The 24851-nt window shown below is 40.8% G+C and overlaps 1 protein-coding gene across 23 annotated transcripts in view; it reads left to right on the forward strand.

Annotated features, from left to right (window-relative positions):
• ELAVL4 (ELAV like RNA binding protein 4) overlaps positions 1-24851 on the forward strand; it is a 75658-nt gene that overhangs the window by 28772 nt on the left and 22035 nt on the right. For 21 of the 23 annotated variants that reach the window (XM_015290954.4, XM_015290956.4, XM_025152754.3 and 18 more), the window contains exon 2: positions 5687-5927. In XM_015290954.4, coding sequence (XP_015146440.1) covers positions 5687-5927 — 241 coding nt within the window. The other 2 variants (XM_040704497.1, XM_040704498.1) reach the window with 2 other exon arrangements.

Here is a 24851-nt window from a genome sequence, read left to right on the forward strand (position 1 = left end):
AATATGGAGGGTTTAGAAGGAAAATTTCTGGGATATTGGATTTGTCTCCAGGCAGATATGCTCAAAAGCTTAGTTTTCCTCCTTTATTTCAGGTTCACGATGTATTTATTAAGTAAATAATAGCAAAGTCTAGTTGTGTGGTACATAAGCTTTAATAAAAATGTAATTGACAGTGAAATCTGACAGTTGTGCTGTAGAGAAGAAGCTCTGTGCAGCTCTAGTGTAGACTCGGTGCCTCTCCAAAGGTCACCGCTGACGGAAGCACACACAGTATGCCCCTGAGGAGAGGTGTGCCTATTGCCTGTGCTGCTGGAGCTCTGGCTTATTTTTTTTTAAACATTCCAGTGAGAGGAAGACAAGATTTGTCCTGATTTTTATGATCCAGCAAAATTCAGCCAAAATGTAGATTTGTGCTTAATGCCACTGAAGTGAGTAGAAGGAGCAGCATGAAATTGGAGTAGGGGCATACAGTGCTGGTTGAGGGCTGAGGGGCCAGGTCTTAAAGCTCCTTGTTTTCCTCAGTGCCTCTGAAGGGACCCTTCTGGCTTTGGCATGGTGGTTCCTGTTAGTGGGGGTCAGTGAAAGGCCTGTGGCTGGGCTGCTCAGGCAGCTCCTGCAAATTGGGCTTTTCAACCTGTGGGCCAGTTCTTGTGGGACCGAGGCTGGTGTGCCATGCTGACTTCCTTGCTTTCAGAGGAAGAGAGATGCTGGGAGTTTAAAAACCTGTTTCTTTCTATAGAAAGAAAACCATTGTGACTCTATTTTGTTTAAGAGGTTCTGTTTGTTTTTCCTTTTGTCATCTTATTCAGGAGATGGCTGTGGGACCTCTGCCATGGCACCATTTGTTTTCCCATGTAAAAGCAAACAACTTGCTATGCTAATTAAAGAGCTTTTTTAGATGAAGTAAGAGCTTTGCATTATTTAAGTTCTTTTTTATGAGAGAATGTTCTGAGTTTGTTCATTAATGAACAGTTAGAAATAAAATAAAATTAGACCTCATGAATTCTTCATGAGGTGTAATTTACCATCATCATTTTTCTTGGCATTTAGGTGCTGTGAACAGTTTATTTATAGATAACATTTCTGACTTCTGAGTCTTCAAAATGGAGCTGTCCACATGAATCCTTTGGAGTTCTTAGAATTTTATTCAGGCTCTTCTTAAGGAAGAGATTGTGGTATGTTTAAAACACTTCAGTGCCTGTACATATGCTTATTTTTAAGTTTGTTAATTGATACTCTATTTTTTTCTGCATCTAAAATTAATTTCCCTTTATTGTGAAAAATGGGCAGCAGAGCTTATGTAACTTGGATAACAAGAATGAGTGTTCAATTATTTGCTGAGCACACACTCCTCGCAGTGTATGTCTGTGACAGTCTTTCAGTCCAACAGACAGACCTCTTTCAGTCTACTGAGAGCAAATCTTGTAAATATAAAACATGTATATTTACATTTATGGAGCCATTGGCTATTGTTTATGCATGCAATGGGAAGATAAGCCTGTCTTAATTCAGTCTGTGGGTAGTTTTCTAAATGATTCATTAACTGTGCTTTGTAATGGTAGATGGATGTTACACACTTACTGTAATAGCAACTGAAGATAAATGCCAGTCATTGTGGCTTGTTTAAGCTTTGTAATCACTTTGTTTATACATACAGGTATTCTTTGCATTATTGTTGGCACTAATAATTCAGCAGCACTAAATTAATTGAATTAATTGGAGAAAATGTATGTGGAGATATGACAGAAGTATTTCTGAAACATAGTTTGCAACGTAGGGATTGCTGTAATGTGCATTTGTTGCTGATATCTTGTAGGAGGGGTTGTACGAAGCCTTTTGGTAAGCAGTGTATTGCAGAATACAGGCAAGGCTGATGCTGAATTCCTGAGCAGCAAGCTTTCCTTTGTGAAATCTGTCAAACTGAAATACCTGGTGCTTGGCTGATGCATTGCCATACTGAGAAAAGTAGTACACGAAGAAGCAATTCTTAAAAGCAGCAGTCTGAAATGTACCTAGAATGTGAGGTATGAGTTGCCTTTTTTAACTTAAAAAAAAAAAAAACCCACAGTTGCAGTCACAGAATTTTGGTTTTGAATGTTACTAACATGAAACATTCAAAGTATTGGGGCTTAGATTACTAATGTATTAAAATAGTAACTGCAGTTTACTTTTTCTTTGGTTATTTGTTCATCTGTATATAGAAAATGCTGCAGTACTGATAGCGTGGCAAAAGAAAATGAATGAGAGAGGAGCAAAAAGCTGTTGTTCTGTACCGGTAGCACGAACACATTAGCACGCACGGTGGTTGTGTTGGTGAGATTTCAGCTAAAGTAGGTTACAGAGGGGCTGCAGAACAATGAAGATGTTGCTAGTTTTAAGTAGCGTGTAAGGAGGTATAGCGCTGATCTTTAAGGAATTACAGTATGTTTCATGTTTCAAAAAATCTCTATATGCAGTCTCTGGATTTTCCACATTTGTTGATATCCAGGTGAGCCCTTCATGAGCTAAAGATAAATTCATAACCTCCTTTCATACTTCTTCAGGATTTTATAAAAAGTACTAACATTAATTAATGTTAGCAGCAGTAACTACAACATAATGAGAATGAACTATTTGCTGAGGAAACTGTAGCATCTACTTGAAAAAATTCTCATATTGCAATACAAGCATTGAATTCGAAGTCTGTCTTCATGTTGTAGACAAAGTGAATGGTATGCTGAAATCTTACGTGAGAATAACTACATTTATTCAAAGAATAATGTGCTGACAACTTAATGTTAAGTCAACTACTATCAATGCTCTCACTGATAGATAGAGTTGAGGACAGTGTTGAAAAGGATCTGGGATTTACACTTCTTGTTAGTGTTAATTTTCTAATGATGTGAATCAGTATGTACGTGTAAAATAAGTGACGCTCCTTTGTGTCCATGAGAACTTTGGGTGCTTCCTCTGGCACTTAGCTCCCTCTGTGCAGAAATGGCTCTGTACAGAGTTAGCATTATGCAGTAAATAAAACACCTGTCTCTGTTATCTAAATTTTATGTACAGGTCCATTTGTAGTGATCTGTGATTTTGTAGTAATTTGAAGGGGCAACAGGAAAATAGATGCTTCCCTACTACCGATAAATCAAGAGGTCTGTTTGGAGCTAAGAGCAACCAGGAGGAAACCCTGGTGCCTGGGGTGACACTGGCTTATGCTGAGATATTTGGAGATGCGCTATATGAGGGAGTGTTTGTTCAAGAACAGACTTTACTGTGCAGGTTAGGTTACTCCTAGTGTTCTGTATTTGTTAAATACCTTAAACTGTATTTACTGAATGGAGTAGAAGGTAAGCATGATTCAAGTGCAGCTAGATGGAGTTTGCAAAACATGGAAGTAGGACACAGCCAGCTTCAAATTGTGTTGAATAGTTTTTTTAAAGAGATTGAGGTTTCTGTTTATCGTGGGGGAACTATACATAGCTTTTGTTGCTGCTGCTAAGAATAGGTGACGTAGCACTGTCAGCATGCCTTGCCAAAGGCCTGCTTCTGCTGCAGCTGGAGCCTCCAGCAGTGCTCCTCTTGGCTTCGGAGGGCCAGGACTGGTCCCTAAAACTGCAGTTTGTCTGGTGGCCTCTGTGTTAGAAAGGATACAGTCAGATAACTTAGAGCTGCTGTTAGCCATGTCTGTGTCGCTGCCATCTTCTGTTTGAACCTGACTAACTGTATGGTTTTGCTTGGTGTGGCAGGACCAGGCCTTGTTCTGCCTGAGATGGCCTGTGTTCTCTTCAACTCCTTGGGGGGACAACAGCAAAACCCCAACTGGATTTTACTTTGAGACTGATATGGTGTGTGTATATATGAGTGTGCTGGGCTTGCTGTATTATCCTTAGGGTGAAAGGAGCCTGCACAGGCAGCAGGTTATTAGCAAAGCTTAGGATTGGAGCAAGCACCCGCTGTAAGGCTAGAGATGCGGAGATCAAAAGATTATCTTCCAGCTGGACCTCTGAGCTAAACAGATTTAGTGGTGTCTGAAGCACTTAGTGTGTGTGAGTAAATACATGTCGGAAATCGGATTGGGGAAGAGAGTATGGCTAATCCAGGGTAAACGGAAGGTCTGCACTGCTGAACGTATGGGTGGGTGCTGCCTCGCCCGAGGTGTCAGTGGAGCCTGGGCACACGTGGCTGCCAAAGTGGGCAGTGGGGCTCTGAGGCTGCTGGCTGCCCTGAGGTCACAGCTTCTGTGGAGTTCACGTTCAAAAACTGTTCTACTTTGTGGCTGAAGGCCTTGCTGTTTAAGCATAATGTAGCAAGGTTTCCTTTTATTTGGAAACTGTCAAACCATGTAATGTATTCTGGGGTACAGTAATCAAAAACAATAGTAATTTAAAACTTGTTTTCATTGATTAAAAAGAAGGATTACTTAATAAGTGTAGCTTTAAAGAAAGACAAAAATGTATCAATTTGAAAACAAAAAACCTGACCGGAACTTAAGCTATTTAGAGACTTAACCACTGTGGTGCACAGTTAATTTTAGATCATACTCCTCTGTTCTGGTGCCCCCCCTCCCAACCCAACTACGAGCCTAATTTGTCGCAATACATACCTCCCTGGCTTCAAAAAAGAAAGCTAATTAAGTCATGAGTAATTATAATAATTACAGGATGAGATGAGCACGAGGCTCAGTGCTGGTAGCTCTTTTCTGTGCCCTTTCTGCGGTTCGTCTTCCCATGGCTCCTGCTTGCTGCGTCCTGCCCCATCCCTGGGCACAGCAGGTCCCAGCAGAGCCCTGAAGCACCCAGGTTCATGTTCATCCATGTCTATACAGCTCTGCTGCAGACTGTTCTCCAGTGGGTAGCCTGCAGGCAGCTGTGACCACACAATTGGGCACACTCATGACAACAGGGACGCTGTCACCTGTCTGTGTGAGCAAAAGTTTCTTATCTGGCATTTTGGAGAAGTCTTGAGTCCATTTGGTGGAAAAACTGGAGTTTCATTTGTCAAGTTAGAACCACTTGTTAAAATTCCATTCTGCGCTGCGTAAGCTTTCTGATTAAACCTTTCCAGTAACTTATCTGAAGACCTTTGTATCTCTGAAGATTGCAAATCCAGGGCTTTATTATTTAAAGAGGTGTCAGTTCGTTAGTGGAAAATATAACTGGAGAATATAGGTCATCCCTGGAACCAGTAAGTGGTATGCCTTGGGACACAGTGCCTTTATTAACTAAAGGCAGCCCGAATGACGACACTTTGCAGATTGGCTGTGCTTGGTTAATGTTGTTGTCATTGCACTTTGTGATACAGTTATTAAATAGGTAAAATATTTTACCTTTTCGTATAGAGCCATACACTTATTTCATCTGATTTAATGGAACTGTAATTTTAATTATGATTATTACCTTAAATTATAATTAAATTTATGTGGTTTAAATATACATTTGTGAAAATGGCTGTGTGATGAAAGCAGAAGTCAGCTTTGCATTAACAAAAAAGGATTTTTTTAAACTGCATCTTAGTGTATGCTCACAGCCAAAGACTAGCATGACCTACTTTGCAACAATAACAGAGGAATCAAGCCAGTTTCTTTTGTTGAAGTATCTAAATTGGCCATGAATGCTACCTACTCATTCGTTTGTAAGTATCTTTAAAAAAACAGCAGTTATATCTATGAAACTAAGTTTTTTCTCTTTTGCTTTTTTTAATTTAGATAATTAGCACCATGGAGCCTCAGGTGTCGAATGGCCCTACTTCCAATACAACCAATGGACCCTCCAGCAACAGTAGAAACTGCCCTTCCCCCATGCAGACGGGGGCTGCCACAGATGACAGCAAAACCAACCTCATAGTCAACTATTTACCCCAGAACATGACCCAGGAGGAATTCAGGAGTCTCTTTGGGAGCATTGGTGAAATAGAATCCTGCAAGCTCGTGAGAGACAAAATCACAGGTAAGCTCTTGAGCGTTGCTTGCTTTCCTGTATGTCAGGGTCAGTTTACACTTCAGGTCAGCAAAACTTCAGTGCTCGTATTGCAAGTGCTTTGCACAAGAAATACTGCAGGTATCATGGCAAGCTTCTTCTGATGTTAAACCTTTAGTTTTCAGTCATGTATACTGGCTGTCGATCTACAGGTGAAGCCTTGTGTTCTCCAGCCTGCACATAGCTCTGAGGGGTGGCACAGAAACTACCAGTGTACATGCATGTAATGCTTCTTTAGCAGCTTCTTGCAGCAGAGCTTAGATGATGACCTGGCTTTTTTCATCATTCTTTTTTTTCCTAATTAACATTGACTCAGTTGTACAAATGAATCGGAATTGCTTGAGCCAACCGACAGTTCATTATTCTGGCTTTTTCTTGTGGACTTCATAGTACCTTCATCAAACTTCTGCATGTTAACCTTTCAGAGTCACAGTGGCTCGATGTGTTCATCACAGCCCCGTATCTCTGGCTTCCTGGAGCGGTGGTGGTGTGTAGTTAGGAGGTGCTGCTCCAGATCTCATTTGAACACTTGTGATTATTGGTTAATTAACTTAGCTTTGTTCCCTGAAAACACCGTAGTTTGCAATGACCTCTTCCTGCATGAAGTAACACACGTTGATTGGTGCCTTCAGGATGAGAAAAGCTTCCAATTACAGATCTTACCTCATAGAAGACAAAGGTGTCTCCACTTTTGCTAAAGAAGGTGTAAGTAGGTGCTGATGCACCTCACTTACTCTGCATCCTTGCTGCCACAGCCAGAAATTTCCTGATGGACAGAACGACAGCGGGGTGAGCAGTGACTTCATGTAGTTTGCTTTATGGGTTAGTTTTATAGGTTGTGTCTGCTCGCACTGTAGGTGGTGAACAGCTGAAACTTCACTGCTGTTCAGCATGTCACCAGTGTTATGTTTAGCACAAAGTGCAGCAGACTTGGGAAGGAAAGGGTTCTAGCACAGGACCAGTCCCTTCCCAAGGATGTGCTCTTGGCAGCTTGAGTGTGCATCGTCTGGAAAGAGGCACTGTCAAAATGAGGAATTGAAAAGACAAGTCTTCATACCTACATCTGTAACAGCCTGGCAGCTGTTTTATTGGCAGCATTAGGATTATCTGCTTAGTGCTTCTAAACATGCAATGTTTCTTTTTTATTTACTTCCTGACATACAGCAATGTTCTTGTTTAACGCAAGGCACATAATAAATGGCAGTAGCCCCAGGGCAGCTCAAGTCCTCAGAAGTGTAGTCCAGCAGAGCTTTCTGTTTGCACGTTGACCATGATGTATCTATTTCAATATATCTTCTGATTGGGACACAGCTTCAGGGCATGGAAAAAAACAGATTGAAAAATCAACTTGACTTCTTTTATTTATTCTTCTTTTTCAATTTAAAAGAAAAACAATTTGCTCATATGCTCCTTTCCAGAAACTTCCATGCCAAGAGCTCAAGTTCTCGGCTCTTACATGCCTATCTGTCCCAGTACCCCAATATGACACACTTGATACCTACTACCACACAAGTTTAGCCCCAGATTTTTTCTTTGCAGTCTGAAAATCATCTGGGAAAGAACAGCGAGTTACTTGAGACCCAAGTGAATAACGAACTCTCATCTACAAGTGTCTTGCTTGAATCTTACCTGTGGCAAGTCTTGTATTTTAGTAACTTTTTTGCCTCCTGTATTCCTCATTGATGGGGATTTCCTTGAAATAGAATCTCAGAATTCTAGATATTCTTTGTGGTGTTTTTATAGAGAATTGGCAGCCTTTGTAAGGAGAGCTGTTACTTCGTCTGCTTGTTCTATTTCATCTCCAGGCTTTTGTCTCTATATTTGAGGATGTGAGAAATTGGAGATGTGATCTCACTGACATATTCTTGGGTAGTTTTTTGCCTATACTTTTTTCTTTAAAAAGCTTATTAATAGTTCAAGTCAGTAACTTCATGCCAGATTTTCCTTTTTATTTGTAAAAAAAATATATGCTTTCAGGACACAATCCCAGTGTGATGTAGGAGCCTCCATGTTTTAGAAAGTGATGCAAGTAGAAATTAATTGAACCAAATTCAGTTAGGAAAAGAAAAACCACCAGGATTGTCCTCCAAAGCCTGTGCTGTTAGTTTTTGAAAATAGAATTTAACCTGAGTTTGAGACCTGTGATGATACAGCATCACTACATTTCAGAGTGCATTTTTATCCCTTGTATTAATTCAGGGTTACTAAAGCAGTAGGCTGTTACAGGAGTAACTGACCTTTCAGGGGGGTTCTGCTGCTTTTCCGTATTAAGAGCCACTGTAGATTTATTTGACAGTGAAGCTGTATTGTAGAAGAAATATTAATTTCTTAAACTACTTGCGCTGAACTGGTGGAGGTCTGAAACAATTAGTTTGGGTTTGTCTGCTTCTGAATTTTTCATTGTTTGCTCAAAATTTTCTCTTAATAAATCTCAGCTAAATGTGTGCTGGTAAACAAATGTTCTAACACTTCTTTAGAGGCATAGAAAAGGTCACAGACCAAATCATGTAAAGTAGCTAGTCAGGAGAAACTGTATTAAAAAAAATCTTGAACATATTTCTGAGGCTGGATTGAATTTTTTCATGTGAACCAATTAATTGTGCTCCCTGTCCTGTTAAAGCAGGTGCACAGATAATGTGAAATAATGTTTACACTCTCAAAATGCTATTTTTTCAGGGAGTTAAAAGCTAAACAGAACCTGGTAAAATATCCTGTTGAAAGAATTTGTGGTTTGAGCTGTTTTAAGGGAATTAAAGAGTACATGTCAGCAATAATCATCTGCTCTGAGTCTTTTTGCAGGTCTTTTAGAACAGTACTAGGGTTTTTTTAAGGAAATTGATTCGTGATGTTACCCCTCGTTTTGGAAAGACACATGTTTAAACAACCATGTTGCCTTACTAAAAAATATATGCTAATTTGGTAGTACACCGTGCCGAGTTGAATAGGAATGACAGCTTCTAAGACAGCCTTTAATTTGGTATTCAAAACCAAAATTGTAAACTTGGGTTTTGTTTGGTAGCTTCACAGAACAGGCAGGATATACAGTGGCGTTTTTAAAAGATGCTAATGACTTGAAAGAGGAGATGGAAGTCAAGCATAAATTTTAATTATGGGGGAGGGGCTGTGATAGGAAAATGCTTTTCTTCACTGCAGAGATTTTAAGGGAGTGAGACAAGGAAAAACAGACTGAAGATAGTTGCCTTCATTTGGCTGGGGTGTTTAATAAAAGCAGAACTTGTGGTTGTAAAGTGTGCTTATTAAATTCTTCATTTACACTACCTAATTAATTCTAGCGTTTTAAATTAACAGTGAAACTGGTCCCTGCTGTACCATTTCATAGCTACAGCATATTTCGTCCAACAACCCAGTTGTTCAGGTTTAATCAGCTGCTTTCCAAAAATGAGGAGAAGGAATTTGAGTTTAAAAAAAAACAACACAAATGGCATAAACATTTTAGTACAGCTTTAGATGATGACTTTACAGAGAAGCGCTATGGTTTTGGAAGGATGTGAGGCTCTATGCTTACAAGTGATGTTAAACTGCGTATTTTTGCAGATGCAATCCGTTTATTCTTTTGTTCTAAGAAAGCTAGCAGTGAATCTGACTTAAGCTGGGGAATGGAATGGCTTGAGTTCATCAGCATTTATTTTCTCAAATTTCCTGACCTTCTGTCCCATGCTTGGAAGCAAAAGATTCGGTCAGTGTAGTATCTGTCAGAAGCATCGCAAGCCCTGCTGGCCAACATCATCCTTGTTGTCTTGGTTTGTGGGTGGGAGAAGAAAGATGCTTGTTAAGAATTTTAATTGGTTTTGTGATCTGATCTGAGCTCTTCTGAATTAGATTTTTTTTCTCTATATTCTACACAGGAATTCACGTCACTTGATTTTCAAATGAACAGTATCTAAAAATCTTTGGATCTCAATCTTTTCATACCTTACAATGACTTGGCACACTGTAAAGCAGAATTTATTGATACAGGATTTCTGTGCATCATTTAACATATGACAAGAGTTTGCATATTCCTGCTATGTGGTGCAATTTGATGTTCTTTGCATGCGTAATCAAGGAGCTTCACTGCTCCTATCCCCAAAAAGCATCTCTGTTTTAAATTGTTCCTTTTGAATTCCTTCTTGATTATACAGTTTCATGTCTTTTATTTTAATTTCAAGTCATTATGACAGGACTGATACAGACCACGATTAAGATTGCAGTTCAGAAATAATCATGGCATTGTAAATATAAATATTGATGATTCAAAGGCAGAATAGAGAAACAGTTGACTCAAATTGGTATCATCTGTGTTAGAACGTGTTGGGAGAGAACGGCTGACTGTTGTCTAGTAGTGGATTGTCCATCTGACAACCAAAAGCTACAAAATGGCAGAATCAGAAATGATACAGCATTGAGTGCAGGCATGGTCTTCCATGTGAGCAGTGTTCACAATGTCAGCTTACTTCTATGGATACCAGTAAATTGAGCCTGCAGTGGTGGGTACTCTGGCAGTACTCCCAGCACACCGTTGTGAACCTGTTCTGCTCCAGAACCCCATGAAGGGTGAAGCTGGTATCTTTCATCCCTCTGCACTAGATTTTTTTTTTCAAGTTCCCTGTATAAGAAATGGCTTACAAACAAGTACCAAGGGGTGCTGCTGTAAATAAAATGTGTGCCTTTCATTTTAACCAGGACTAGATGGTGAATGGTGCTGAACTGGTGGTTCTGTCTGGGATGCTTTGTGCTGAGGTTTCCTATCTGGCACTTCATGAAATTTGGGACTTAAGCTTTTTTTTTAAACAGTTTTAATTCTCACATCTAGGATCAGTGACTTTCTGAGAGCCTTATGTGGAAAAGGTCTGTATCCTCAGGAGAAGCCGTTAATTGGCAGAGCAAATGGTGGGGGTGACCCTAGGAGGCAAGAAGGAAGAAAGCCAGGTATAATCATGTTGCCTAACAGTAAGACTCTCCAGGAGGGAAGCTTTTGAGTCTGACAGAGTGTGCAATAGCAAGCAAACAGTACTTAAATATAGTAAGCCAGCCTCTTCTGGTATTGGCCTGCTGCTTGGAGCTAAGCTTTATTTCAGTGGGAGATCTTGCTCCCTGATAGAGTAGGTAAGAGGGAAGTCGCAGTACCGATCTTGAGATCAAGAGCAACTCAGAAAGCTCTGGAAACAAAACTAAGGTCATAATGAAAGATGCAAAGCAGAAGCAAGGCAACTACTTGTCTTTCTCTTTAGGAAAGAGACCTTTATGTAATACAGTTCACGACACAATTGGATGGTATAGTCTGAATTTGAAAGACCAGGCTTGGAAGTTGCTGAGATATTAAAATTGTGCTGGTTTTTTTTGTGAACATGGGGTAAAATACCTGTTTCATTTTAAAATGTTGAATTACATATGTTTAGGAGCTGTAGGAACTTCATGTACAGAGACAGCCAGTGCTTTATATATGTTTGCTCCAGCAATTTTGTAAAAGGGCATACCAAAAATGTTTCCTGCTGGGAAGAAGAAAATAGCTATATGGCCCATATGCAGATAAGAATAGCTCGCTGTGAAACAGCCTGATCTGGGCATAAACTGCTTTCACATTAGATGTCCTGTTTGCTGATTGTGCTTGGGAAGTTCATTCTGTTTTGAGATACTACTGGTTCCAGCAGCTTTTGCCCATTCAGAGTACATTAAATAGACAGGATTACAGAATGTAGGGATTAGTTAGATAAGATTTATAAAAATGTTTAGAAAGTATGTGAACTCATGCCTTGTGGCATAAAGCCTACGTAATAATAGGGTTTAGGAAAAAAATACCTTGTAGAGGTAGTTTATTCCCTTGTTGACTTGGAAGGATACTGTGGTAATTCTCTGTGAAGCAGTGATAACTAGTCACTGATCTCTGATTATTTATTTGGTACACATCTTGTCAGATTAGTTTGACAGTGGCCGCTTTGTTCCAGTGGTAGATGAGAATTTGCAGTCCTTTAGAGTAGAAGAACACTGTATTGTGGTGTTCACCATTTACAAAGCGAATATGATACTGGAATTTAACTTGCACTTGGAGGCGATGTTTAGTAGCATACATCCCACCCCAAGTGGGCTGGATGGAGAAGACTTGTAAACAGCAGTAGTTAACTTCCCTCCATTTCACTTCTTTGAAAGTAAAGGGCTTAATACTTCTGAAATGAAGTGGAGAGAACAGATGAATATACAGTAGAGCTAGTACTCTATTGGAGTTCTTTTACCTCGAAATTAATGCCAAATTCACTGAATTACCTTCAGTTGTTTAGGAAGTGACTTGGAGATTGGCCTCACTGTTTCAGTAGATACAGAGGAGACGTGAGAGGAGTCCGTGGTCAGAATGTGGTGTGGAAAGAGTGGTCAGAGTAGTGTAGCTGAAAGTCAGGTCCTTAGGAAAATTTAACTCTTGCAGTATGTTCTGGAGCTGAGAAAGGAACATTCTTTCCACAAATCAGATGGAATACAGAGCATACTTTTAATTTTGGCTATAATTGGGTTTTTTTTTGTAACTTCATTTGCATGTGGAAGGTAAAATACTGGAAGACATAAGAAGTAGACATGTTAGAGTCCTTTAGACCTAAAATCCAGAATTATCTTTTAACTATATAGTTCTGAATGTCGTGAAAGGCTTGATAAATTGATCTTAATTTGGTGACCTAGTTATTTTATTTTTGTAGCTTATTTCCTGAAGTATGTTCTCTGCTCAAGAGGAGATAAGTAACACTGAAATTAAGTTTCAGCCTATTCTGAGGGCTGCGGATTCAAGATGATTTCCCAAATATTGATCAGCTAGATGAGTATTTGCATTAAGTATGTGAACTAAATTCATTAGCACTGTGTGGGAAGGAACACAGAAGTAGTAATGAGCATCTTGGTGGACTTATAAAATGTACTTGGTTTGAGTTGATGTCTCTTCTAAACACAGGAAAATGATCAAATTTGCATCTGTCATTTTCTTTGACCTCTGCAGTTATCTGGTGCGTGTCCTGCACAGGTGAACAAAATAATTTTCATTTATTGATTATTCGGTGGGAAAAATAGATGTAGTGAGCATGGAGGCAAATAGGCAGAGAGCAAGAAGACTTGACCCTTGAGCTTAGAAAAACCTTTCCAATTAACGTAAGCAGTCTGAATACCAGGACTATTCTGAAGTGTCAAACGCCTTCAATGCATGTTTAGTTTATTCTTCTGCTCTCTTTCATTTGAGTAAATGACACCTTCCCATCAAGTCTAATCAGTTACAAGTACTGTTTCTTCTGGAGCACTAGCTAGCACGCTTACTTCTGGAACTGTGACTTCTATCTAGAAGGTTATTGATGAGGCTTTTCCATGTATTTGCTGCCCTTCTAGTCTAAGGCTTCCTTTGCCCTTCATACATATGAAAATGTGCCATCTACCATGAAACAGCCAGGCAAAATGGGCTTGTTGGTGAAATCCTCTGTTAGGTGATGGTCTGTCCTTGGCTCCAGTGTTTTTTGCTTTCCCTTTTTTTAAACTGTAGTGCCTTTTTAATCTCCAAGTACAAGGTCTGTGCTTCAGCACTCGTCCAGCTTTCCGGTTTTTAACTTCTTTGTTTCTTTCCTTTTAGCACAAGGAAGACGAGGATAAAAGAGAGAAAAGGAATGAACTCCAGGGAAGCACTGGGAGATGGGCAGCAGTGTCTGTTAACGCTATGCTGGCTTTCAGCTGAGCTGGAGCCTGTTACGGCAGCAGTAGGCAGTACATCAGGTGATGCCTCACCTTCCAGGGCTCCAAGGTTGATTTTTTTTTTTCCAAGCACTCATCCACTGCCTGCTCAAGATCTTCTGCATTTCAGCAGTGCCATGCTGCAGCAGTTAACCCCTGTTCATCTTTCCAGCTCTCTCCTTAGACGGTTTGTCCAAGGACAGAAGTGATGTTTGCAAAACCACTCTAATATTTCTGAAACTGCCCTAGCTCCTGCTTTCTTTTCATGACGACTCTTTTTACTAACACTGTGATGGGAGTTTCTTGGCTATAAGATGGTGTCTTACAAATTGTGACCAGGATGATTTGACATGCCTGCAGTAGCTTTCTCAGACTTCATGAGCTAGGAAGTTCTTCCCCCTTCTCTGTTACAGGCCCTATCCATCATCACTTCTCTTCTAGAGTGCAGATGCTTCTCCCTATAGCTAGAAGAGTACTGCAAGACTTTCTTCAGTTGAGTTTCTGGAAGTAGTCACCTTGAGACATTTAAATCCAGATTGGGATCTGCTGCCCGTGGGAGTATACATCTTGAGCACTCCCATCTTCTTCCTCTTTATTTCTGCTATCCCTGTTGTGAGAGGAACTGCCTCTTCAGACCCCCATCCTCTCTAAATCCCATCCCTCAGATCTCTGCTTTCGGAGTCATTCTGGTGTGTCTAAACTTGAGTGAGGACCCATTTATATGATCAAGCCACCCTGTTTCCCATCTGCTTCTCAAGTGAGTGACCCTCTGCAGAGGGTAGCATTTCTTTAAGGATAGCTGTTAAATGAAGGCTTTGCTGGTCTTTAAATGCTCTCCTTTTGATTTGCTTTCAGAAAATTTCAGAGGTTCCAACTCCAGTGTTTTAAAACTTAAGATATTGGACTTAAGAGGATCATCTTGTAATCAAATAGTCATTATATACAAGAGTAGATGGGAGGAGGACTGACCACTGTTTTCTACACCTGCATATTGTTAATGCTCCTTATCTATTCTGTGCTTCCTCATAAAGAATGGTTTTACTTGGTAGCTGAAACTGAATGTCCAATAACCTTTGTATGCAGCTCAACAGCAGGTACATGATTATGGTTGGTAATCCATTAGCTACTGGAAGTTGCTCTGATCCTCAGCCTCTGCCAGCAAATGGGTGCATATTTTTGAGCTTTGTTAGACTTGTGATTCATATCCTTTCCCAGAGCAGTCACTGGTAAGAGTTGCAACCTCAGACTTCATACACTATGGATTGTACAGCACAAGTCTTGTTTAGGTCCTTCTGTATCTCAGTCTGTATCTCTTTAGACTCTGAGCTTTGTTTCAGGTTTTGCTCAGATACCGCATTTCCCATCTGTGATACCCATCTTAGGATCCCTCTCTTCCCTGTGAGATTTTGACTCTAAAAATGTGGAGGAAGAGAAAAACTTAATGTTGGTGAATTCTAGACAGAGCTCTGAGCAACCTGACCTAGCTGTGGGCGTCCCTGTTTGTTCCAGGAGAGTTGGTCTGGATGACCTATTAAGGTCCCTTCCAACTTGAGCAATTCCATGATTTTAAGTCCAGGTCTATTTCTCTGACTCTGCTCACCAGCTCTGTTTTGGCTGACTCACTGCTTTGGCTTGTTGGATGTGTTCTCCTTGAGCAGGATCTGTCACTGACTTTGCAGGTGTTGCTGCTTGTTTCCCTGAGGAATTTCAGTGCAAGTTACTGACTTGCAGGTGCTGCTGAAGACAGGATATTGGACTAGGCAGAGCGCTGCTCTGACCCAGTACTGCTGTTCTTATGGCTTTCATAGCATCTGTTTAATCAGTGGAATATATCTGCTTGAGGAAAAAAACTGAGCTCATTATTTTTATTCACAAGAGCCTGGAATATTTTTCAATTAGATGTTTTTAAAGGGTGTTGAAACAGCAGATGGATGAAAAACTGCACCGTATTCACCTGCAAGCGAATAAATGGCAGCATCCTCAGTATGATTAATTGTTGCTGCACTGGAGGGGATGCTGTTTGTGTGATACAAGGTATTATGTCCTTGCTGCCCTATACAGATAGTCTATTCTCACATGTTTTTAAAGCACCTGAATTTACCATCCATGGGCTTCTTCCTTATGGCATCCTAGGACCCAAAATGAGGCTGTCTTCCTTAAGATGCTGTCGGTTAGAAGGAGGGGGTGTTTTCAGTTTCCCTGGTAGGTAGGGCATGGTAAGATAGGACATGTAACAAGGAAAAAGTATTTTCCAGCAATTCCTTTTTTAGACTCCTCTGTTCTCCTACATACTGTATCTGTGCCATTTTTATTTACCCATGCATCTCTTCCCCCCCCCCCCCCCCCCCCCCTCCCCATTTCATTCTCTTCTTGTTCTGGAAGCTTCATTCTTAAACAGAACAACTTCAGACCCTAAGAACAGCAGCTTGGGAGCCAGACTGGCTGGTAGGTCCTTTGCCCTGGTAGTTAGTACTGCATCAGAATAGCTGCTTTGTTACCTTGATTTTCTTTTGTAGGGCTGTGGTACCTTCTTGCTCCAGGTGAGGTACTCTGCCAACTGGCAAGTGAAGGAAGGAAAAAAATACATGTAAATTGCCTGCTTTTCCTGTCCTGTCCCTTCTACCACTTACCCACCTACACGTTTAATATTTTGGAAAGTAACGTCTCCTTACTGAACTCATCTATCATAAAATCTGTACCATGTTCTGTGGTGGTCACCCAGCCAGGACTGCTTGTGATTGTGACTTCTGCATGTGATGCATCTAGGGCTGTATATGTTGCATCAGAGAACATACTGGTAGACTGTGCCACCCTTAAAAAGGCTTGTTTTTCAATCTGGAGAAAAATCAAGTGAAGAGCATATTAGTTCTGATAGCCTTGAAAATAGCATGTGGAAACCTGTGCTATAGACTGCGGGGAGAGGGGAGGGAAGGTAGCAATTACTGAGAACTGGTTTCCTTTTCAGTGAAATTATCAATGTTTGATAGAACTGGTTAGTAATGCACACAACAGTTGTGATACTTCCTGATTTAAACAGCTTTCATTAGTTCTGTAAGTATCTGAGAAATATTATAGACATAGGGAACACTCTTTAAAAAATCTTCTTGTTATGTGGTTCGTGAAAGTTCTACATTAAAGCTGAAGCAAATTTAAGTAGGCTTGATACAGTCTAAATACTTACAGGTAGCAGAATTTCAGAGGTAGTGCAATTTAGAATATGATTAAATGACTTTACTTTTCTCAGCATCTTCCCAGATGCTATGTAAAGTAATCTGCAAAAATCTAATGCTAGAGATTAACCTCTGCAGTTGGCAGGTTGCAGCTTTTATTTGTTTTCACCAATCAGATCAAAAAGCTGCAGACACAGGTTTTGTTGCTAATATTAAATTTTGTGTTCTGGCCTGTAATAAATGACTGTCCTCTGTGCATTGGAAAGGCTGGTTCGTAGAGCTCAAAGAGTTTAATTAGTAGGCTGCTTGAGACAGAATAGACATTCTGAGTCATTGTTCGGAATTGCTGTGAGATCTCTTAGTCTTGTGGTGGCTTTTTGATTTTTGTTGTTTGACAGCCTGTTAAGGTACAAAACCTTAAATGTTGCTAAATTAAATCTTTTAATGACAAAATTACCAAGGCTTTTTGAATTTGTAGCCAACCAGGTTTCATACAGCTGCTGCATTGTATGTCCTACATAATTTGCAGAGCATACTCCCTTTTCTCTGGTTTTATGTGCCTCTGCCATTTCCTTTCAAGTGTTACTGCTGCTGTTTCCACACCAAGTGCTTCCAGGCTTGAAGATACACTGGCTTTTCGTACTTCAGCTGTGCCTTTCCTTTCCTGATTCATCTGGTTATGCAGTTTCTCCGTGGGAGAGTGTTCTTAGTCTTGTAACAAAAACATCTCTCCTGTAAATTCAGCTCTGCTGTATTTTAAGGCAGTTTTCTTTGCTCTGTGCTGATGTTCTGATCCACCAGGGAAGCTGAAGCCCACTGAGTGGCTGGGCTCTGCTGTTGCTCTGCTTTTCTTCCCCTCATCCTTCCACTCTTGCCTTGTACAACAGCGTGTTCCACAGACACAATCTCTGGATGTCTGCCATCTTACGAAAAGCTCAAGGTTTGGTGTATTTGCACCAGAACTGTGCAAAGTGTGATGGGATCACAATATTCCGAAGTCACAGTTGCTTTGCTTGAAGCCTGACCTATATCAAATTAGTCTGCCTTCTGTTTCAGTTCCCTTGTTAAGTATTATGTTTGAGTTGCTTTCTGCTCCATCTAAAATTTGGAGATAGCAGTTTCTGGAATAGGATGCAGGAGAGGATGGTGTGCCTGCTGTCACGATGTACCTTGTTGATGACCAGCTGGGTCTCACTGTTGGGGTACATTTTCTCTTGGGGTTTGGACCATATAGTTTACCCTTTTTAATTTCATCCTTTGTGTAACACTGAGTAGCACACTTAGAATATATGTCCTCTTCAGTCAGTCTTTACACGTTTGAAGTATCGTCGGTTTTTGGTTTCCTTTTAGTCTCCATTGAACCAAGGGGTAGCATGTACCATGTTAAAAGGTTAGAACATATGTAATCTTGTATCTTAAGTCATCTCAAGCCCTGAGTTATGCTTGATTTAAAGCCGTGCTGATCACTGACATTTGCCTTCAGTTTGTTGCTCTCCTCCTTGCATCTTCAGTGCATACGTTTGTTGTTACAATTGAAGGTAGCTGCTTATTTTTATACACTGCTCTTCCAGCAATGTTGTATTCCCTCTGCATGATGTGACAGCAGCCTATTTTGGCTGTGGAAGGCTTCCTGCCACACATGACACGTTTCTGTCTAATTCAGTGACTCCTTTAATTGCTATTGCAAATTTCTTTCCACACGGCTGCTTCCCACTTTCTGCATTGGTTTGTTTTTCACTTCTGTGGTTTGTTTTCGCTGCTTCTTATTGAATATTGTTATAATTTAGCCTGTTACGTTTTTGTATTCTGTTTTCTTGTGTTCAATTTGTCCCTTCTTCAGCATTGAATGTACTGCTTAAGATAGATAAGTCATGGCTGCTTCTTTTCCATTCATGCCTGTCTCCCGAACAGTGGTTTTTTGTAGTACAGTCCCTGTTCTGTTCAGGGACAAAGCAGGGAGGAGTGCAGCCTTGCTCTTCTCAGAACAGCTGCTAATTCAGGGGCTGTGTGGTTCCTTTAGGGAAGGGGGAAAAGATTGAAAAACCAAAGCAGGAGATGTCAACCAGGGCAGGGGGAAATCCAAATATTTGTTCAGAAATTGAACTCTGGTTGTCCTGTGTATGACAGGAGCAGTGGCTTCTGAAGACAGGCAGCTTGCAGGAGTATGCATGTACCCATGCTGGAAACAAATTTTTGCATTTAAAGAAAGATGATAAAAGCAGAAAAACCCAGAAGGAAAAGAGAAAGTAGGCAAGATATTCTGTAGCATGTGGAATGTGTGTGTTGTTTACAAGATATCTCCAGCCCAGCACAACGCACAAAAGCGCTGTGGTCCAATAATAAGGTTACTGTCTTGCAAGGGGTGGGGGGAAGGGGGAATACAGCTTTAGTTTCCCGCTCTGATAATGTTATGCCATCCAAGTTTACACTGGAAATCACAATGCCTTTCAGTTTTTCTTCTTCCAAAATAAGAATCAAAGTACTTTCTCAAAAGTGTGTTTGCATGGGAAGGTGTGTTGCAGAGATAAAGCATTTCCGTGCTATGGTAATGGGAACCACAGAAGGCTCCAGCCAAGTCAGCAGCATCTGTCTCAAACTGACACTTAAGCTTTGCATGCAGATTAGTCCATGTCCTCAAGTACAGTAATTACACAGCTGACTTAGTTAGGGCTCTGTATAGCATGCAGGTAAGAGCAAAGTCGTCTTTTGCATGAGATGCAGAACATCTGAAATGCTGGAAGCCTTTAAAAAGACTCCGAAGCACTATGTGCAAGGGTAAGCATGTTTTGTATTACTATTGTGGTCAAGTTTAAAAGGGAGTGATTGCATGGTTTTGAACATCTTCCTGAAGTTTCTGGGAGAGCCTGGTTTTTGTGAGGATCTAGTGGTGCCTGGATGGTAGTGGGCTCTGCCTAGCACCCTTGATTTTTGTATGGTTCTGTGGATGGGTGTGTAGGGCTACCTCAGAATGAGAGGCATTTCAGTGTCTAATTTTGAGGGGAAGCAGCTGCTGTCAGTTGGTATTTCACTTCTAAGAACTGTTTCTGCTTCAGCATCTCCGAAAACCAAGACATTAAATAACATTGTCTTGCATTAAGGGATTTGTCAAAATTGCAAAGAAGGACAAAACTGTGATCCTCTTTTCATCTCCTCTGGCACTGCCTGGTGAAATCAAGTTTTCATTTCAGGCAAGGTTTTGGCTGAATGACCTTGTTTTCTGCTGCGGGCTTTTGGTTTTCAGCAGTTTTGTTTTTGAGGTGACTGTATTCTGGGCCCAGTGGCTTTCCACATGGCAACAGTGAGAGCAGGGATCACAGATAACTCGCTAGCAGTAATGGTTTGATTGTTTTAGCTACATTTATAGCATTGGCTTCACATTTTGGGCAATGTTTTTTCCTTTCCCCTTTTATTCTTAGAGGCTTGTTGTCATGGTATCTGGCACTTCCCATTCAGATATTAAAATTGAGTGAGTGGTGTCTACGTCTGATTCGTTTTCCCTTTTATCCTCTCCCTGAGGGAGTGTTTTACGTGGGATGCAGCACGCTGTTGGCAAGGGCTTCCTTTTGGGGATTCTCAGTTATCCAGTGCTGTGCCTGGGAAGGAGAAGCTGCTTCCACTTGGGCTGGAGGGGGATTGAGTCCTCCATGCACAGAAGTCATATGGGAGTCCATCACATAAGCCATTGCCCCCAGAAGAGCATTGTCTCCTGTACAAACAAGCTCTCATCCAGATCTCTCGGACATTCCAGCAACTGCCTCAGTCCTGGCTTTTCCTCCCACCTGCAGGGAGAGCTCAGCCTTTACTGTTTGGGGATCAGGGCTTTGGTGTCTTAAGGGAAGAATTTGCTGAGGGATCTTCCTGAGCAGGGTTTGTGTCAGCACGTACACTTCCACAGGTGTCTTAGCTAGATCGAGCCTTCTGTGTGTGGAGCAGAGGGATTTTTTTGCTGAGACTTGGGTTCAGTTTTGTTTATCTTTTTACTCCAAAAGCTCCAGACAGTTTTGGGGGCATCTGCTACAAAGGTTTCCCTGTGTGAGGCTAAATCCTGCCTTTCTTCTTTGGTGGGACCTTAGCAGATGCATCTTCCACTGCTATTTGAATCTTGCCAGTAACAGCTTTAACTTAGAACTAGCAGTGCTCCTCCGCTGTAGGTGTACTGTAGCATCAAACCCATCTGAGGTTCTAGGCTGGGCTATATTTAAACACAGCAAACTTGTTGTTCTTGAGGGCCATCTTTTGAAAAGAGCTAATAAGGGTACCTGTTATACATTAATTTCACAGAGTTCCCAAACAAAGCTTGTGTACAGTCGTCTTCCTCTAGAAGTGGGGGAATGAAAAAAGCTATTCCTCATTGGTCTCTTTTTTTAAGGCTACCTAATTTTCCCATAATTTTTCCAAAGTGTAAGTCCTGCTGTGATGGAGGAAGATGCTTTCTCACTCCGAATGGACAACATTTCTTGAATATATCCTAGTCCGTACAGAAACAAAGCATCTGTATTAGTAGTAAACAATGGTAGGCTAGATTGATGCTGTGAGAGCTGTGCTAAGCACAGAGCATGCTAGTTACCTTCATAGTTGCGTTATAGCAAGTTGTGATGGCCTTGGTTTAATTGTTTGGGCTGAGGAGGACTGTGTGCTGGAGCTGCTTCCCTCCCATTTGGCTTCTGTGACTGCAGAGTGCATTGCTGGGGTGATGGCAGGTATTGCTTCTTGATGAAGTAGTGTGGAATGAGTAAAACTAACGGTGCTGTTACAGAAAAGCTTCAGTCCTGTGCTTGGATCTCATTTTCCTTTAGTTGGAATTCTCTACATATTTCATCTCCCTTTTCTAGGTAAACAGCATTTTGTTGATAAACGTTCAAGAAACTTTATACAAAAATAAAAATACAGGCAATTCACTTGACCTTATTTCTACATTTTTGAATGCATCATCTCAGTGGCATTTATGTAACCTTCTCCAAAAGCCCCTACTTCATACAGCTTTTTGTACAAGTTGCAGGCATTCTTTGTCCTTCCAGGAATGCATTTAAAATACTCCTGAGATGGATCAGAGGCTTACAAGGCTGTGCTCTGAAAGAAGGCTACCAGGAGCAGGACCTTGAGCATCAAATCTCTTCTGAAGCTGTCATTTAGAAGATGGAGAAAACAGCAATTCTTTCATCAAGCGAGCAAAAGAGACGAGCATGTTGTCTTGCTACTGTTGATAGTATTTTTGGGAATATATCTAATGAATGGGGATTGTTGGTGAGGTCCAGAAGTGCACGTGTGCATGCGTCAAAGTCACATGTGGACAGCGGTTGCTGAGTTCAGCTGTTTCAATAGGCACATTCAGCCTGGCAACATTTTCTTCCCTAAATGTTGGCTGAGGCTTAAGTGGACGAAAGTTGGAGCCAGGAGCCTTGGAGAATTTGCAGTGAGCATTGTTTTATCCTTTGGTCCCAAACCCAGAGTGACTGAAGGCTGTTACAGTCTGACGGCTTCTGCCTGGCTAATGTGAGATGAGCTGTCAGACTTGGCCTAGTTCTGGAGGAAGATATCATGTCACAGAGAGGCATCGGCGCTCAGTGCTGCGCGTGTTATGGCTGTTAGGCGGGCAGCTTTAATTAGGTTTTACATTTGGGCAAGAGACAAAAAAACCACAGCTTAAGTAAGCATTGTTGCTGTCCTGTTCTCTGCTGTTTTCACAATTCTTCGTAGTGGGGAACCATAGATTTTTAATGTTTCTTTGTCATCCAGAGAATGGGTGTTATTGGGGGGGTGGAAATCTGTACTTCAAATACTGATGTATGCTGTTAATGTTCACCTTGATCTCTTTTGATCTGGCACAGATTGGTCTCTGTTACCTTTTTAATTGAAAGAGCATATCAATCCTGGTTGTTCTCATGGCTCTTCTCTACCATCTCCAAGGCACTGGTGTTCATCATGAAACACGAGGCACCATGCCTAGGTCCAGTGAACAGCAGTTAAGCATGCAACTAAATGGAATAACAGTGACTTTTTTTTCCCTGTTCAAGTGTGGGGTTTTTATACCACAAAGAATCACTGTAACCCTGTTGGCAGCATTGCAGTTTTGACATGTGGTTGATTATCTCCATATTTCTGAGTCTTTCACTTCCTTTGCAAATTTGTGCTTGGAAAATACACTGAGGGTTATGGTTTGCAGGGCCATAATTTTGGGTGTGTGCTGTCCAAAGGTATGCAGCTACTTGGAACGCTTTGAGGAGCTTCAGTTGCTTTGTACCTGAGCTTTGTCGTCTTGGTTCACTTTCTCTCACCCTGTCCTTCTGCTGTTTGCAACCTTCTGGAGCCAGGAGTTTGTGTTTTTCCACTTGTCAACAAAAATGTTTTAGCAGTTCAAGGCCAAGATCTGTTTACAGTGAGAGATGGACAGGAAAATGTCTTTCTGTTGACTTCCTACTCACAACTCCTAGTTTGAGATGTCAGCTGATATATTTTTTTAATTCATTTAATGTGTACCATGTTAATTTTTAGTCAATTAATAAGCAGTAACAAATCAAGTGCTTTGTAGAAGACTGAGTCTATGCTTCTAAATTGACATCCTCAAAATTTGAGTCCAACTTGTAATCTCATCAAGAAGGATGTCAGTTTAGTTTGACAGAATCTGTTTTCCATAGAGCTAATTTGATTGACACTGATTATATTACCCCTCACTAATTCTTTATTATTAGAGTCCAGTATCAAATGTTCTGTAACTTTGCCTTGCTCAGCACTAGGCTGATGGACCTGTAATTACTTGGGTCATCCAGTCCAACCTCTTTCAATTTCAGTGCAGAATTCTTTTCAAGCTCCTGGAATTTGCTTAGTGTTCTAAGAATTACTGAAAATAACAAGTCATTTGCCTCTTATTTTGAAGGGCTATTATGTGCAGGTAGTCCAGTCATCTCACTTAAACATGCACGATGCTAGGAGCAGCTTGCTTAATGTCCACCTGAGTTGCTGGTTGCACTTCATACTGCTTCTTTAGGCATATATAACACATTTGCTGTCTACCTTCTTACTGTTAAGGTCTGCTAGTGAGTCTTCCAGTTTGAAGGTGTCTCTTTTCACCCTATAGTTTCTTAATATTTTTTTAAAGAGGGGTTATTCTGAACTTTCCTAGCCAAGGGTTTCTTTCGGCTCTTCATTTACCTCAATTTCTGCTGGTATTCCTGTTATAACTTACGTTGCCATCTGTTTCCCTTCTATCTCTTCAAGGTAAAATGTGGTGGTGGCTCAAGCAGGCTGCCTGGTAGAGGAAGGCAAGTACAGGCCTTGAAAGCCTTGGTATGGCTTTTTTAATAGCTGCAGGTTTGAGGGTGTATGGTTGAATATTCTGAACAGGATATGTTTATTTTTCCATATTACTCATCTGATTTCATTGTGATCTCAGTGGCATCCAACTCTGAAATGAAGCCTTGTGAAATAGGGGATGTTTACATTGCAGGCTTAGACTTGGCTTCATGTTTGTGTTTTTTTGACTGTTTATTTTAAGGCAGTGAAATCTGGATCACTTCTAGCACTAACTGGACCTATTTGTTATCTCATTGCAGTAGGTCTGCTACTTATTTTCCACAAGTTTCACAAGCAATGAAAGAGAGAGTAATGGTAATGGTGCTACAGGAAAGGTGATGTTTTAGGATCATCTAGAAATACCTCTTACATACCCTGCTGAATCACAGCATGCAGTGACCTATTAGATTCCAAATCACAGAAAATATTTACTATTTACGGTGCTGTTCCTGGGAAGTGTGGCATGGGAATGAACTTCAGTGTCTGTGTGGCATCCCACTGAGAGGTCCAGCTGCTTGCTTTGTGGTGCCAGATTGCGTCCTAAGAAATGTTGCCCTTTTCAAACACAGGCAATAGGAATATGTGATGGAGGGGGATAAAAGCTTAAGTTCTTACCTCGTTATTCCAGAATATGGAGAAGAAATAAAATCCTCTTTCTCTCCCAGTAACAATTTTTAGTTACTCATTTCTGGAGTCTGTTTTGTCTGACATAAGGTGTGTTGCTCCTGAGAGTAATTTGAAA

Source organism: Gallus gallus, chromosome 8 (genome assembly GCF_016699485.2).
Source record: "Gallus gallus isolate bGalGal1 chromosome 8, bGalGal1.mat.broiler.GRCg7b, whole genome shotgun sequence".
Classification (NCBI taxonomy): Eukaryota; Metazoa; Chordata; class Aves; order Galliformes; family Phasianidae; genus Gallus; species Gallus gallus.